The sequence below is a fragment of the Cydia splendana genome, chromosome 3 (genome assembly GCF_910591565.1).
Source record: "Cydia splendana chromosome 3, ilCydSple1.2, whole genome shotgun sequence".
NCBI lineage: Eukaryota > Metazoa > Arthropoda > Insecta > Lepidoptera > Tortricidae > Cydia > Cydia splendana.
The window spans coordinates 24,132,050-24,148,435 of NC_085962.1; the positions used below are offsets into that span (position 1 = coordinate 24,132,050).

At 36.0% G+C, this 16,386-nt stretch overlaps 1 protein-coding gene across 5 annotated transcripts in view; it reads left to right on the forward strand.

Annotated features, from left to right (window-relative positions):
- LOC134806778 (eye-specific diacylglycerol kinase-like) overlaps positions 1-16,386 on the forward strand; it is an 86,716-nt gene that overhangs the window by 52,853 nt on the left and 17,477 nt on the right. For all 5 annotated transcript variants that reach the window (XM_063780116.1, XM_063780118.1, XM_063780120.1 and 2 more), the window contains 4 exons: positions 3,283-3,511; positions 4,096-4,288; positions 13,202-13,304; positions 15,642-15,832. In XM_063780116.1, coding sequence (XP_063636186.1) covers positions 3,283-3,511; positions 4,096-4,288; positions 13,202-13,304; positions 15,642-15,832 — 716 coding nt within the window. The remainder of the gene's footprint in view (positions 1-3,282; positions 3,512-4,095; positions 4,289-13,201; positions 13,305-15,641; positions 15,833-16,386) is intronic.

A 16,386-nucleotide genomic window follows, 5' to 3' on the forward strand; every position in this document is an offset into this window, starting at 1 on the left:
TGACAGTTTATTTCGGAAATCTTTTTGTGTGTCAAGTAGGTAACACCTATTGTATTTTTAACCGACTTCAATTTCATAGAAGGAGGAGGTTCTGTATTCGGTTGTGCCTATGTTTTTTTTTTCTATGTACGTTAACCGATTACTCCGACATCCGTAGACCGATTTGAGTAATTCTTTTTTTGTTTGAAAGGAGATACCTCCGAGTTGGTCCCATTTTAATTTGGTTCTGTTCTGATGATGGGATCCATGAGGAATTGAGGGAACTCCTCAATTTTTAAAGGCACATGCATGGTGTCTTGGGCGTTTTCTTAAGCAACTCGAGCATTTTCTCCCGAAAACCACCAATTTGATGAAGTAGACCTGATGATGATGATTATTTTGATGATAATGATGATGATTTCTTTAAATGTAAGTATGTTCAGCGATTACTCCGGCACCTGTGATCCGATTTGAGTAATTCTTTTTTTGTTTGGAAGAAGGTACCTCCAAGATGTTTCCGTATTATTTTTGGTTCTGGTCTGATGATCGAATCCATGAGAAATTGAGGGAACTCCTCAATTTTTAAAGGCACGTGTTAAGTGATTTCCGGGTTTTCTAAAGTAACTCGAGCATTTGCTTCCGAAAACCACCAATTTGATGTAGGTACTGCAACTATAGCCTTACCACGAGTTTGACATTGACATAATATTCGCTAAGGTCTTATGCATCTAAATGTAACTTTTTATGCATCTCGCTCACACTAAGGTTAGTACGAGCGAGATGCATAGGAAGTAAGTTACACACATGCTAGCGAATGTCAAACTCGTGGTAAGCTGGTAAGACTGATCGGGGGTTAGGGTTAGGAGTTAAGGGGTCAGGGATTAAGGGGTCGGGGAATGGCGGTTGAAGGGTTGCTGGTTCAGGATCGAGGGGTTCCTGGATCAGGGGTTGATGTGCTGTGAGGTTGAGTGATCGGGGGGCTGAGGGATTGGGTCAGTGGCGGGGCGGGCGGAAGCATTTAGTTGACAGGAATTATAATTTCTCAGACGGACTCGAGAAAATTCCTGATTACATATTTACTAAAGTAATAGGTACACGAATTTAGTGTTAAACATGATCTTGTTTTTCATTCATGCGTCGCGCTCTTAACAATGCGTTAAAACTAAAACTGGTAAAATAAAAACTTTTTACAAAAAAATGAAACCAACTTCAAAAAGGATGAAATAAAATATTATCCTTTTTTATGTCTATGCGTTACCAACTGATATGTTTGAAGTCGGTGCCAAGTAGTAACAATAATACCAGTCAAAAATAATCAGCTTTATGGCTATAAATCCCATTAGAACTGTACTAATAACTATTATAAATGTGTAAAGAATTCTGTCTGCCTCTTTGTCGCCTTTTCATGGCTAAACAACTGAACCGCTTTAGGTGAAATTTGGCAAGAAGGTAGATTCCTTGAATTGTTTTATATTTTGAAATGTAGTCCTCTGGATAAGGGATGGGAAATAACTCAGTCCCAATCCCACACTTGCGTGCTATAGACTGTTCAAGCATTAGTAAGAAATGCTCTTTAAAAAATACGACGGCAAAAAAATGCATTTATATTTACACTAATGTGCCGCCAAACATGGTACGGACTGCGCCAAGAAGGTTTGATCGTGTGTTCTGAGGTGTGTTCCTAGGTCCAGTCGACGTCAATGATATGTTTACACTTTTGCACCTTACTCCTTTGTAATAAGGCGAAAAGTGTAAACATATTTTTAACGTCGACTGTACCTACAGAAAGTACGTTCATTGTCGTCGTGTAAGGCAATCCAACGTAGGTAAATCCTTATCGAATCGCACCAAAGTCATGGTATGCTTCAAAATTTGGCTTGGCACCGACTTCAAACATATCAGTTGGTAACGCATAGACATAAAAAGGATAATATTTTATTTCATCCTTTTTCAAGTCAGTTTAATTTTTTTTGTAAAAAGTTTTTATTCACAAAAGGGATACAGACGTTTGCACATTGCTTTCGCTTCGCTTTAGCAACAAAGCTATCGGGCGGTAGTTGTTAGGTTCAATTTTATAGTTCTTTTAATAAATGAATTTTATCACCGCTTGTTTTAATACATCGGGAAAAATACCATCGGAAAAGGACAGGTTTAATAATAAAGGCATAAAGGTGAGCGGTCAAGTTAATTACGAGCTGCAGAAGATTCATGTCGATGGTAGCTCGTTGATACCGTAAGGCTACGTTCACACGGCGTAATTTTTGTCGAATGTCGTAGTAACAACAAAATTTGTATGGCAACTTTGAAAATCGTTCAAACGGCGTCTATTAAAAATTCATAAACAAATAATCATTCCAAATTTTAAATCGATAGCTTCCGTAGTTCTCGATATATTTAGCGATGTGACATACGGACGGACAGACGTACAGAGTCGCACCATGAGGGTTCCTTTTGTACTTTTTTGGTACGGAACCCTAAAAAGGACATCAACGGGACGAGAAGTCATATACCGACAAACAGACATAATTTGCGGGTTTTATTTCATTAATCACCATATACTTAAAAGTAGGTATTAGGTACACAATTACAAGCACAATGAAGAGCAGAATTTTTTCATATGAAGAATTCTATGACATGGCGCCTGGCCATTTTTAAGACGTAATTTTCATAGTTAATTGAACGTAACAGATTAATCGTGAAAAGGTAACAAATTAAACGTAAAAGGTACTAAATCCTGGCGTAATAACAATAGTTGTAGCGTAGCGTTTTTTCTTAAAAACGAAATCGATACGGTGGAAAATTACAGCGCCTGCAAAATTGTAATAGCAATGTAAAGTGTAAAATGAGTAAAACTCGGAAACCACAAATAAAATGGCTCAATTTATAATTGAATATGAAAGTACTAAAAAGGTACTAAAATTTGGCTTTTATAGAATTTATCAATAATCGCGGGATCATTGCGTAATAAAATACACCCGCCATTCTGACTGTCACAATGGCGGGTGTAATGTTTTTTGGTGATAACTTTTAATACCGTGAGGTACTAATTTTTTTAAAGGAGGTACCAAATAGTACAAATTAGGTACTAAAATATGGTATGCTTTTTGTTTATTTTTATTTAGGTACACCCGCGATCCTGACTCTCACTGTAAATCACGTATTCGAGACATATTTTTTGCCGTATACCGTAGGGTCTTGCCACCGAGGATGCGAGATTCTCGAAACGATTTTATCGAATGCGATGCTCAGTGGCGCTAAATTTATTTACCAGTGGTTATTACCGTTTTAATAATTCCCATGCAGGGTTACGTAGACGAGCCAATCTCTAAGATCCTGAAGAACATCGGTGAGAGCGACACGGTGCTGCTGGACCGCTGGGAGTTGAAGGTGGAGCCGAACCCCGTGGCTGCGGCCAGCTGTTCCAGCGAGGACATGAGCACAGCCAAGTTCGACCTGCCCCTTAACGTCGTCAACAACTACTTCTCCTTCGGGGTCGACGCCCATATCGCCCTCGAGTTTCATGAAGCGAGAGGTAAAATTACTCACCCGGCGATAACAACAAGTATGCACTAATGAAAACATAGCCAATTTCACTGTCAATGGATTTCCTAGCTTTAAATATTGCGAAAAAAGCAATTTGTGATTTGCGTGGGATAAACAATCAAGCTGCAAAATGTAATATCCGTCAGTTTGCCGAATGATTTACGTGTGTTTATTGTGTGTCAGTGAACTTGCGTTATTTTACTTATTTTACAAGCTTTTAAATCTTTTAAAACTAAATAGTTTCACACGTCCCGTTGTCTGTGCGTCTGTAATCAAATCTTGCAAGTTAAATTTGACCCACTTCCCGGTTTCCGATTGAGCTGGAATTTTGCATATGTACCTACAATTATGTAAGCCGGATGACAATTCAATATTATGGTATAATCGAGCTGATCTGATGATGGAGTCAGGTGGTGGCCGTAGAAACTCTGTGATAAAACAAAGTAACCTTTTGGGGTTTTTAGTATAGTCTCGATGAGTATTTATTAGTTGCCCATGGAAAGAAAAGAACAGTCAGCGATAAAATCTTAAGTATATCAAAAATGATTTGCCAAAATCTAATTTTTGTAACAGAGGCGCACCCGGAGAAGTTCAACTCGCGGATAAGGAATAAGCTGTTCTACGGCACGGCGGGCGGCAAGGACCTGATGCTGCGCAAGTGGAAGGGGCTGGCGGACTGCATCCAGATGGAGTGCGACGGCAGGGACATCACGCCCCAGCTGCGCGACCTCAGAGTGCATGCCATTGTTTTTCTAAACATTCCAAGGTAGGTGTTCTGCTCATTATCTTGTTGCGATTGTTATTACGATTGTTTTTCCTTTCTCTTTTCAAAATTGTACGGCCTTACTTATATGAATTAATTCATAGTGTGTCCATGCCATTTCATATGTATGTAATGTACGTATGTTTTATCAAATTATCATGTTGAATGAGGTGTCAATTGATTTTTAACTTATCCCTTAAGAACAGTTAAGTTGCTATAGTGCCTATTTTTCTTAATCCGATGATACTTAACTATTTTGAGAACTGTTTCCCGCCAAGTTATGTTTTTTAGTAAACGCCTACCACCATTCTAAATGTTATATACAGGATGACCTTAACCATTGGACAAACCCTGAAATCCCACGTAGGTTTACTGCTCAGAAATGCTATAACGGTAATATTTTTTTTATTAGAACAAAGGATAAAAAAATAAATTATCAAACACAAGTTATTTCCAATAATCGACAACAAAAAAAAACATACTGTATTAATCATTGGCAGTGCTTTTGACAATTTGTTTGAAAATGTGCGGCAATGATGACATTTGTCAAAAGTCACTTATTAACGTCATAAATAAAAAAAGATAATCTAAACGGTCGAAGAAGGTTTCACACTATTTATTACCTCAGGATCTACTAACACATACAGGTTGCTCCAACGTAAAAAAATTGTAATTTGTAAATTTCTTCGTAACCGCTACACCGATTATTATGATACTTTGTATACTGGTTGTAAATACCCTAATGCAGCGGTTCTCAATCTTTTTTTTGACGGAAACCTTTTGGAAAGCAAAATACTTGATGGAACCCTCTACAATGGCGGTGGCGGCATAGTACAATTTTTCGAGGCGACTAAAGCATAGTGTTCTAAATTCTTGCGGAACCCCTCGCTTGCCTATTTTTAGCTGTAAATAATAAAGTTTTTCTAATGTTCACGTCAAAAATAGGCAATATTACAGATTGATAAACTATTCATTGAACCATTGATTGACCTAAATTAAAAGAATTCTCTACCAGAATCTAAAACACTAATTCAAAGAAGTGGTGTCTTCTGACATTAAGGGTTATGAGATATGTGGCATTTTTTTGTATCACATGGTATTTTGGTAAGACTTTAGCAGCCGTGGTAAGATTTCTTGTTAAAAGAATGTGGACTGCTTCACTTAATTAATACTTAAACTATCTGAAAAACGTAAAAAATAAATATAAATCCATATGGAAGTATCATTTATAAGGCGGCTGACTATTGGAGACTACTTTTTTAGGGTTCCGTACCCAAAGGGTAAAACGGGACCCTATTACTAAGACTTCGCTGTCCGTCCGTCCGTCCGTCTGTCACCAGGCTGTATCTCACGAACCGTGATAGCTAGACAGTTGAAATTTTCACAGATGATGTATTTCTGTTGCCGCTATAACAACAAATACTAAAAACAGAATAAAATAAAGATTTAAATGGGGCTCCCATACAACAAACGTGATTTTTGACCAAAGTTAAGCAACGTCGGGAGTGGTCAGTATTTGGATGGGTGACCGTTTTTTTTTTTTGCTTTTTTTTGTTTTTTTTTTTGCATTATGGTACGGAACCCTTCGTGCGCGAGTCCGACTCGCACTTGCCCGGTTTTTGTATAAAATCCAATAGTCAGCCTCCCCTGGCTGACTACTAGGTTTAAAGCAGTAATTTTCAAAAGGTCGTAAACCCAGAAGACAGCCGGGGGCCGGGGGAGGCTGACCATAGGATTTAAGATTGTTTTTTATTTTCAAATGAAGTGTAAGTCGTTAAATCAAGGCCATTCAAAAAATTACATTATTATGACTTTATTTGATTGAAATGCATTATATATCCAGTAGTCAGTCTGTGGCTGACCACTGGACAATAAGCTCGCTCTACTCGAACCCACTAATCAGCCATTAGAATGGGACGGCTGGGCACTGGGTACCTACTTAAAGGCTGTGTATTGGTATACAGGGGGCTGATTACTGGCAAAAAGGCCCTTTTATTATATTTAATAAAATATTTCCAAAAGCAAAATTCAAATAACTTTTATTATTTACAAATATTAAACTTTATAAAATTATTGAACAGAAAAAACATTGATATTACCTATTGGTCCATAAGTGTGCAAATTATACGATCTTTAACATACCTAGACATTTTGTTACCTATATAAGGCTGACTACTGATGCTTGTACCCTAGCTAACCCTTTATCCTGATAAGTGGATAGATAGAGAGATAATTTAGGCATCTTAGAATACACTTATGAATGTTATAAACCGGTTCTAACCCTACACCACAGCCACAAGAAACTTGGCGAACGCATTAAAAAAAATATCAATCTTAGAAATACTTGTTACGTAGTTCTTTCAGAAAACTTAATCAAAACATTTCAGAGACGCAGCATTCAAACTTAAAAAAATTGAAGCGATTCGAATTGGCCCCTAGATTTGCACAACGTTATTTGACGTTTTACGAATCTTTTGCCTAAATATCTTCTATTAGAATATAAATAGGTAATAAAAGGGTTTAATAGCTGGTCAGAGTCGTATTATTTGCCAGAATCATTGTTATCTTACTACGTTGAGATAAAGCGCAGCACGATATCTGGATTCCGGCAGCTCGACGACAAGCTGAAACATCTTAATGTAGACAACAGAAATAATCGTCACTCAATCGAAACATTTCGTTAATTGCTCGAACATTTAAGCCTCTTTATTGAGGTGAAATGAGGGAGATATTTCGTCTTCGTGTCTATTGTCCCAAAGAAAGATAAGGGGGTTTATCGAGCTTTGATTGCGGCCGGACTTGGCATGTGTCCGGATTTTTAGGAATAACCTTATAAAAATAAAATGCGCGCCCGGGGAGGGGGATACGGGATCGGGCGAAGGGAAAGGGAAAGTAGATCCACGATACAAGTACACCGCAAAGAGCAGCGCGCCGCCGGGGCGTCGTTCAAGTTACGCCAAATCTCTGCTACAAGAAATGTCCGGATTTTTAGGGTGACGTCCGGATTTTTATCAGGACTTTTAATTCTTCCATATGGCAACCCTAACTGGACAGGGCTATAACCGCGAATATCGAAGTTCGCAAATTGCAGGCATTTTTCTCTGTCACTCTAATTACGCCTTCATTGTAGTAAAAGAGAAAGATCCCCGCAATTTGCGAATTTCGGTTTTCGCGGTAGCCCTTCAGGGCTCAGTTCTACTTCCATTTATCAAAATATAGCTCTGACACGCCTTTGCAATATATAGCCTACAGGTACTCCGTTTTTTTAGATTAGACATTTTATAACCTCAAAAGCAGTGCTTTTTGCCACCAAAATTTAATCTGTGTATACACTGAATAATAGTGTCGTTTGCATATTATAGGCACCGTGCAGAAACTATAGATGGCGTTATAATCCCGACAGTAGAGACACCGTGCGAGTAAAAAAAGAAACTTTCCAGACCCATTGGATGTCACTGTCAAGTCTGTAAATGTGATTTTACTGATTTTACAATGAATAAAATTATAAAATATGGTTTTCTACCAATAATCAATGATCGCCAGCGTGGTCAAAATATATCAAAAGGCCAAAAGCTATTCGAGTCAGGACATGTTTTTGATGTCACAGAAACAGTTGGCCAACAAGAAACAATATTAACTGGCAAAATTGTTGCTCAGACAAAAATTTCAAATGTATATGATGTTAAGATAACAGTAAGTACCTTTTCTAAATTAATTGTTATTACAATATCTTTAGAAAACCATTATTACTATTTTTAATTTTTATTTCTGTCTTTTCAGCTTGATTGCAATAGAAACATCAAAAGTGCAATTTGTAAATGCAAGGCAGGTCTATCAGGACAATGTAAGCACGTCTGTGCCTTAGTCCATTACGTAAATTCTGCAGAAAGTGCAGAATCGAAAACCAGTCATGCACAACAATGGGGCAAACCAACGTACCGAAAGTTACTGGGTTATGATAAAGGAGTGACAATGGCAGAGTTATTTCCAACCCCACCAACAAGTATTAAACTTAATAATTTGATGAAACAACTAGAATCAAAGGATATTTCTACAGCTACGTTAGGTGAATCGTTAGCTCATACACCTTTGTATAAAGTTTTAGAGTTAGAAGAAAAACAAGAGAAAGAAATTATAGCAGCAGAAACGTTGGTCGACTTAGTAAGAATTACTGAAATAACTAAATTAAATGAAAAGATTAGCCAGCTAGTGCTAGAGATTTTTACATTGCAGGGCTTTGCTATTTATTATTACTCCTCTGAACTATCACTACCAAAACATTTAAAAGACTTTTATAATGATAAAATTTGTTGTAATGTTGATTCTGGTTCAAATATTTGTTTTGAAACCATTGACCAAGCAAACAGTTCTCGTTGGTACACGGAAAGAAAATTGAGAATAACAGCAAGTAATGCACATAAGCTAAAGGGTGATCGTTTTGATGTAAACAGAGTAATAAATGATTTATTAAGTACAAAAAACATTGAAACATCAGCTATGAAGTACGGTAAGAAGATGGAAGAAGTGGCTTTAACAGAATATAAAAATAAATATTTTCCACATTGTGAAGTATTGAAGGTTGGTTTAGTGGTAAATATCCACCAGCCATGGTTGAGCTGCTCTCCAGACGCTGTTGTGATTTGTGGCAATAATATATGGGAAAAAAAATTAGTAGACATTAAGTGTCCTGCAACATGTACAAATAAACCTGTAATTGAAAGAGATAATTTAGTTACAAATGTAAAATATTTACAATTTGATGAAAATGGTTTAAAGTTGAAACAAAATCACTCAATTTATACACAGGTTCAGATGCAAATATATGTTACAAATATACCTGTCTGTGATTTGTTTGTATATTCTCCTAAGGGAAGTGTACTAGTGTCTATTAAAAGGGATAATATGTTTTTATCTAACTTAGTTCTTCGTCTAGAAAAGTTTTATTTCACTTATTATTTACCAAAGTTATATGCCAATTTATTAGAAGAAAACAAAGAATAATTTTGTATTTATTTTATGTATAGTAGGTTGTTAAATAAAATAATTGAAGTTCAGTTAACAAAATGTTTTTATTTCCTCTGTTTATAACTTTCAAATTACTAAACAGATAAAGCGGAGTTTATAAATTGTACTTGAACAAATCAACTTGTGTTGGGCCGGGTTCGATTACTAACCCGGTGCTACACAATCTTAATTTTAAAAAGTTGATTTTTTCAAGTACAATTATAATGTTTAGTTTACATAGTGTTAGTCAGTATAAAAATACGTTATAAGCGGAGTTTCACAAAAATGTTGCTTTAAAACAGTACATAAAATATTACATTTATTGTTTAATAATTGGATTTTCAACATTTACTAACGCACAAACAACATAAACTATTTGATCTCTATATTTTAACAGACTAATTGGTATTTTATCGAAAATATGAAATTGCTTAATCCTCTGTATGACTCTTTCTATGTGGATTCGCAATGAAGCAATTTTATATGTTTCTTCTACTTCCTCCGGTGAAAATTGTTGTTCATGAAGAAACGGCGGCATAACTACAACAGCTTTTTTCTTATCAACTGATGTTTTAATAGCAGGAAACCCTTTATCAGCAAGGACAGTATCACCAGGCTCCAATAAATCTATCACTCCGCAATGATTTGTTATAAAACAGTCACTAGAGCGACCTCCATAACATTTAGATACAAAACTTATGAATCCACAAGGAGTACAACCAACTAAAAATTTTACTGTATAACTATGTTTATAATCTGAGTACATTTGAACCCTCTGTTTAACTGTTGGAGGACATTCTGTGTGAATCTCAGTACAGTCTATTATGACACGAGTATTTGGATAATCGATTTTAAATGACTCTGGCATATTAATTTGAACAGTTAATTTTGTGGGCCATATAATGAATTTTTTTAACACAGAGTGTAACAAAAACAAGTAGGTTTCAAATATTCTATGTACGGTTGTTCTGTGTATTTGAAATATAACACTCAATGCTGAAAAACGTAATCCTGTTTTTAGTTTCATCAGTGTAATAAGTAACTTTGTTTTTTTATTTATAAACTTGGTTTCGACATCAGGAAGTAAATTCAAGAGTAGATTAAACACTGAAAATGAAACCCCTGTTGTGTTAATTAAATTTTCATCAGTTTTCATTGAACTTATCCCATGAAATCCAGGGCAAAGCAGAATTTGTGAATGTTGGTCAATAGGGTCACAACTAAAATCCTTCATAACTTTGTTAACTGTAACAATATTTGCTTCACAACTTTTATGTGTCATTATTTTTGATACAATGTTACACTGGACCTCAGCAGTGCAAACACCATTATAATTAAATAAATTACATAAAAAGAATGGAGTATAAATCTCATTTTCACATGATATATTATCATTTTGACATCCGACACTTCGACTGGATGGTTTTTGAGGTTCAAGTTCAACACTATTTTCAGGTCTTAATTTCTGACAGGGCTTATCTTCTTTTACTGATCCTGCTCGTTGCATTCGACGTTGGTGTCTTTCAAATCTTTCAATTTTTTGTTCCAAGTTTTTTATATTTTCTTTAACAGGAAAAATTGTAGGCACATACGACGGGTGTAGAGGATTTTCTGATTTTTTGTTGCCAATAAAATGGGCGCTGCAGATGGTGGTATTTTTAGACGGGAGCCAGTTATTTGGACGTCTACTGAAAGAAACAACGGTTATAGGTTAGGTTCAATGAGCATCGAAAATTAAACTGTCTTCAATAATAATTACCCACAAAATTGGTGGTTTTTATATAAATAAAATCAAATAGTACTTTTTAAATACTTGAATGCATACTTACGTGTGTTTTACAACTGCATTTATCCATTTAATTCTTTTATCCTTGAGCCATGGCATGTGAGTACTATTAGTAGGGAAATAGTAAAATTTTACACCCTTGGAGTTGTTTTTGGATGTATTACAGCATCCAGAAATACAACAATACATTTTGATAACTGAAATTGGCAAAATTTAACACGAAAATTCAGAATTTTTTCCGTGGTTTGATAGTAGAATTTTTGACACTTGAGGTAAAAGTTTCGGATACGAGTCACGAGATGGCAGAGTCATCGCTACGCACGGTGCCTAATACGCTTGAAAGATATGTTCCAGCAAATATGTAGCAATTATAGCTATATGATCGTTTACATTCTTTTGGTGGTTACTTTTTTTTAAAGCGTTTGTCAATAAAAAGACTCTTCAAAATTGTTTACCCTTTTTCTAAAAATAACGAGGATAGATAATTACCGCGCAACATAAACTGAAATAAATGATAAAAATGTATTTTCTGAAAATAATTTACTTTGTTCTAATACTTCTAATAGTACCGCGCAACATATTTACCAATCGCTTGAGTACCTATCTACCTATTTATATCGTCTGATAATAAATAACAGTAACAATGCAAGCGATTGCCGGGAATTTGCTATAGGTCGAGACCAGTGGAAACCTAGGAGTGAAAGGCTTTCATTTGTTCGGCGTAATTCCTTTCAAACTACCACGACAGATTTACATTAGTATGTAATTCACATAGAACGCAGAATGTTCATCTGATTTCGCTTTTGGCGAAACGCAATATCCACTCAAAGGTTTACATGGCTTCGTGACCCTGAACATAATACGAGTTATGATACTTGTGATGTTAGAATATCTATTATATTACATTATCTACAGCTTTGTTTAGTTTGTTTACACCGATGACCACGATCCTCAGTCATGACTAGCGACGAGCGTGAAACGAAAATTACATACGAAATTTATATGACAATTTTAAACAATTTATGGAATGCGCGTAGCCAACGTACCAATCGTATAACGCTCCGTAGTGTACTGTAGTCATCTCTCTCTATGACTCTTCCCTACTAGTGCGACAGTGATAGTTGCGATTCGTTCGCTACGGATCATTAACGATTGCACGTATAATAGGCCTGATGACACATTTTGAAATCCCTTTTAATATTGTCGGTACACTTGTATTGGTTCCGAAAAATACAATATTTCAGCTATACTCATAAGATTTAACATAAATAATTGCATTTTATTATAGCTAGTTTAAACCTCGCGCGAAAACGCCTCGCACGTCATTTGTGACGTCATAAATTAGTTGGTGGTACGGTGGTAGACATTGTTTACAGTTACGAATTTCCCTTGAATCCGAATGATATTGTTAATTCAGCACCATATATTACGATTAAGAATGATAAATACATTACAAAAAATTATCACAATAACTCATTTTATACAAAAACTCTCACACGGTTGCAATTTAAGATGAATTATTCTTCTAAATTTTGAGTGAAAATCACCGAGCGCCGGTTTTACTTTTTAATTTTTCATTTTTTCTAGTTATGACAGCCAACACGGCAATGATAGTTCCTTACAGCCAAATAATTAAAAAAGTTTATTGGTGAAATATCGTATTATTTAGCATTTTATTTAGATAATAACAAATAGATATTTACTTTTATATCGTGTAATAATATTTTTTGGACGTAATAAATGTTTAGTGGCGAAATAATATATTTTTTTGAACCTCCAAACTCTTTGGTGAGGCTGAGGACGTATGGATTACCGAGTGGATTACGGTCAATGAGGTTGTCTATGTTGCTCTAAGAAATATGTCATAATGTCATGTCTGATTGGCGTGATTGGCGTTTCAGTAAAAATGGCCGATTGGAGAATTTTGCACTTTTATTTTATTGAATAGGTATATTAATAATCCTAATGTTTATACTGAGATTGGGCCATTTTTTAGAATCGTATTAACATACCTATATGTTTCTTTGAAACCGTTATTTCCATGATTCTTTGTTACTGTCATCAGGCCTATTATAATGGTGATTTTACATAGTGTAGGTATGATTTTACAATGTGGTTGTTCACAGCTACGGGGGCGGCACGCACCCATGGACCAAGTCTCGGGGAGTCCACGAGCCCTCCACCGAGGACGGGTACATCGAGGTGGTGGGACTGACCACATATCAATTGGTAATGCTACTGAATCATCAACAAATCATCTTATACTTTTCCTGATTTTCCAATTTTCCTCATTTTATTACAATAAAAACTTATGCAGGGTTATATCGCAGAATAACTAATAGTACAATAGTCATTGTGCTTGCGTGTTACTTGCAGAATTATTTTATAATGAAAAAAACGCCGTACTTATATTTTTACTAAAACATATAAAACTTAATTCATTAGAGCCTATATAATCCAGTAACTTTGTCGAATTTTGTAACCTGGCTCTTTGGCGTCAAATCCGGTAGTTCTGATTTTTTGCAGACGTATACATGATTTTGGACCAATGAATAATACAAGTTTGTGACTTCGAGCGCCGAACGCAACTATGTCAAATATCGAAAAATCCGCGAAAATTTCGGTTTTCTGTTAGATTTGGGCGATTATAACCCTAAATGACTAGTTTTTGATAGTGCCTTCTCAGGGCGTTTTAAAAATTTAGTCGATTGGCTACAGTAGGTACGAGACTAGAATTGTCTCTGTACATTTAATAGTTTCCGAAATAAAGCCTTTCAAAGTTTATAATTTTTTACGAACTTGTATTCGTAGGCTAAGTAAGTGCAGTGAGTACATGCACTTTTGTCTCAGGCGACGCCGCTTGGCACAACTGTTTCTAAGGTCAAACAAAGCTGATTTGAGCCGGTAGACACGAGATCGTACCATGCCTACCTCCCAAAAAAAGGGGGGAAAATGGTCGGCTCCCCAGGTGCAATCTATGCTATATTTCTTCCTGCTCTTAGCAACTAGGGCAAGTTATAATATCAATTGCATATAAATTAAGGACGAGCACATTATATTCATACTTTTAAAACGCCAAGTTAAGTGTTAGTTTTTACATTTTTAACCTTTGACTTTGGCCATAATTACATTTCTATGGAAATCGTCACTCAATCCGCTACATATTTTTCAAAAAAAAATGTATGACTGCCTGCTTTGAAGTGATACTTTATAGAATAAGGAATCCCTAAATTATATGAAAATGATATATTACTTGCCCTAGTTGCTAAGAGCAGGAAGAAATATAGCATAGAATAGATTGGACCTGGTGATCCGACCCTCGCGCCTCCCTTTTTGGGGGGTAGGCACGGTACGATCTCAAGCTAGGTACCTGGCCAAATCAGCTTTGTTTGACCTTAGGAACAATCATGCCAAGCTGCATCGCCTGAGACAAAAGTGCATACTCAGTTACTCACTGCACTTACTTACCCTACGAATACAATTTCAAAAAATTATAAATTTTGAAAGGTTTTATTTCGGAAACTACTAGATGTACAGAGACAATTCTAGTCTCGTATTGTAGCAAATTTAGTCCACTTTAAAAACGTCCTGAGAAGGCGAAGGCACTATCAAAAACTCGTCCTTTAGGGTTATAATCGCCCAAATCTAAAAGAAAACCGAAATTTTCGCGGGTTTTTCGATATTTGAAAAAGTTGCGTTCGGCACTCGAAGTCACAAACTTATTATTATTCATTGAGCCAACATCATAAATAAGTCTGCAACAACAACAGAACTACCGGATTTAACGCAAACGCGAAATATATAAAATTACTGTATTAATACTTACTACCCTTAGAATATGAGTCGTATCAAAAATATACGCTATATAATAGATAGATGGATAGATAGATTAACACTTTATTCATTTCCACAACATACATGGTAATTACAAAGAGATATTTATTAAACATTCACATGCAGCTTAAATTAAAAGAAAAACTATTATAATTTAATTACACGATATGAACAAAAAAGGACATAACCATGTGTCGTGGCAGAGAATTGGCGCTGGCTCAGCATGATGATGCGGCAAGCCACATCGCTGATATTCTGCCAGGACCGGTCAATAAGAGTGTGACAGCCAGCTTGCGAGACATTAGGCTTTCGGTAATAAAAACAAATGTATCTCTACATTAACATTTACCAAAGTTAGGCACCCTTATCTGAACGAAATGGAAGCCGATGTGATAATCAATAATCGTTAACAGTTAACACTAGGTACTCGAAAAGTAAATAATGTACAGAAATAATCATTTACTTATTTTCCGACGTAGAGGTAGAAGGTAGCGAACGACTTGCCTATAAGTATTGTGGACAGATTTTAGAATTGATCGTTTCATTATATGGCAATGATTTCATGAAATCGGTTGGCCACGCCATGAAAAAGTCAAACCTAACCTAACCAAGTAACCATATCATGATGTATTCTAAAATGGCATTTCATGAAATGATCATCATCTATGATCTGGTCACGACACCTGTATAAGATTGGACAATATGAACTGAACGGTATAAAATGTTGCGTAGCCTCTGCTGCAAGCGGGCGCGCACGGGACCTGCATCACGCAGTGCAGGACGGCGAGGATCGTGACGACGCGGGTGATCCCGATGCAGGTGGACGGCGAGGCGGCGCGGCTCGCGCCCTCCGTCATCACCGTGTCAAGGTTCAACCAGGCCATCATGCTCGCCAAGAAAAAAGCCGGACGCGTCAATGCACTGTGAGTTACTAAAAACGTAGAATAAGTAGGTATAGTTAAAACGGGTTTAAGAGATTCTAATCTAAAGGTACCATGGCAAACGCTTTTTATTGATATAGTTTTTTTCTAAGAGAAAAAATATTTAAATGCTGCAAAAACTTAAATAAACTACATATATATAATAACAATAACTAAATAAAAAATATTGTTCACCGAATGCACTCGCACTTGAATTGCCAACTGAGTAATAAACAGTAAAAATACCATAATTATAGTAGTTATCCTGTTAATAAGACAATGAGAAGAGGGCCAGTTATCATAAGCCTAAAAAGGGGGTCAACCTCGGAATACGAGTTTCCAGCTTATTATCTCAATAAGCTGGAAACTCGTATACACCATTGTTATGACATTTTAAAGGTTCTCTTAAAAGTCATCGTGTATATCGTCACAAGTTATTCAAGGTCAAAGTTCATGAAAGTAGGTTTTTCACGAATATCAAGATTTCTATAGCTCCAACGCTGTTTACATGTAGGGAAGAGTTGTAGAGCATAAAATTTGTGACACGTTAGGCATCG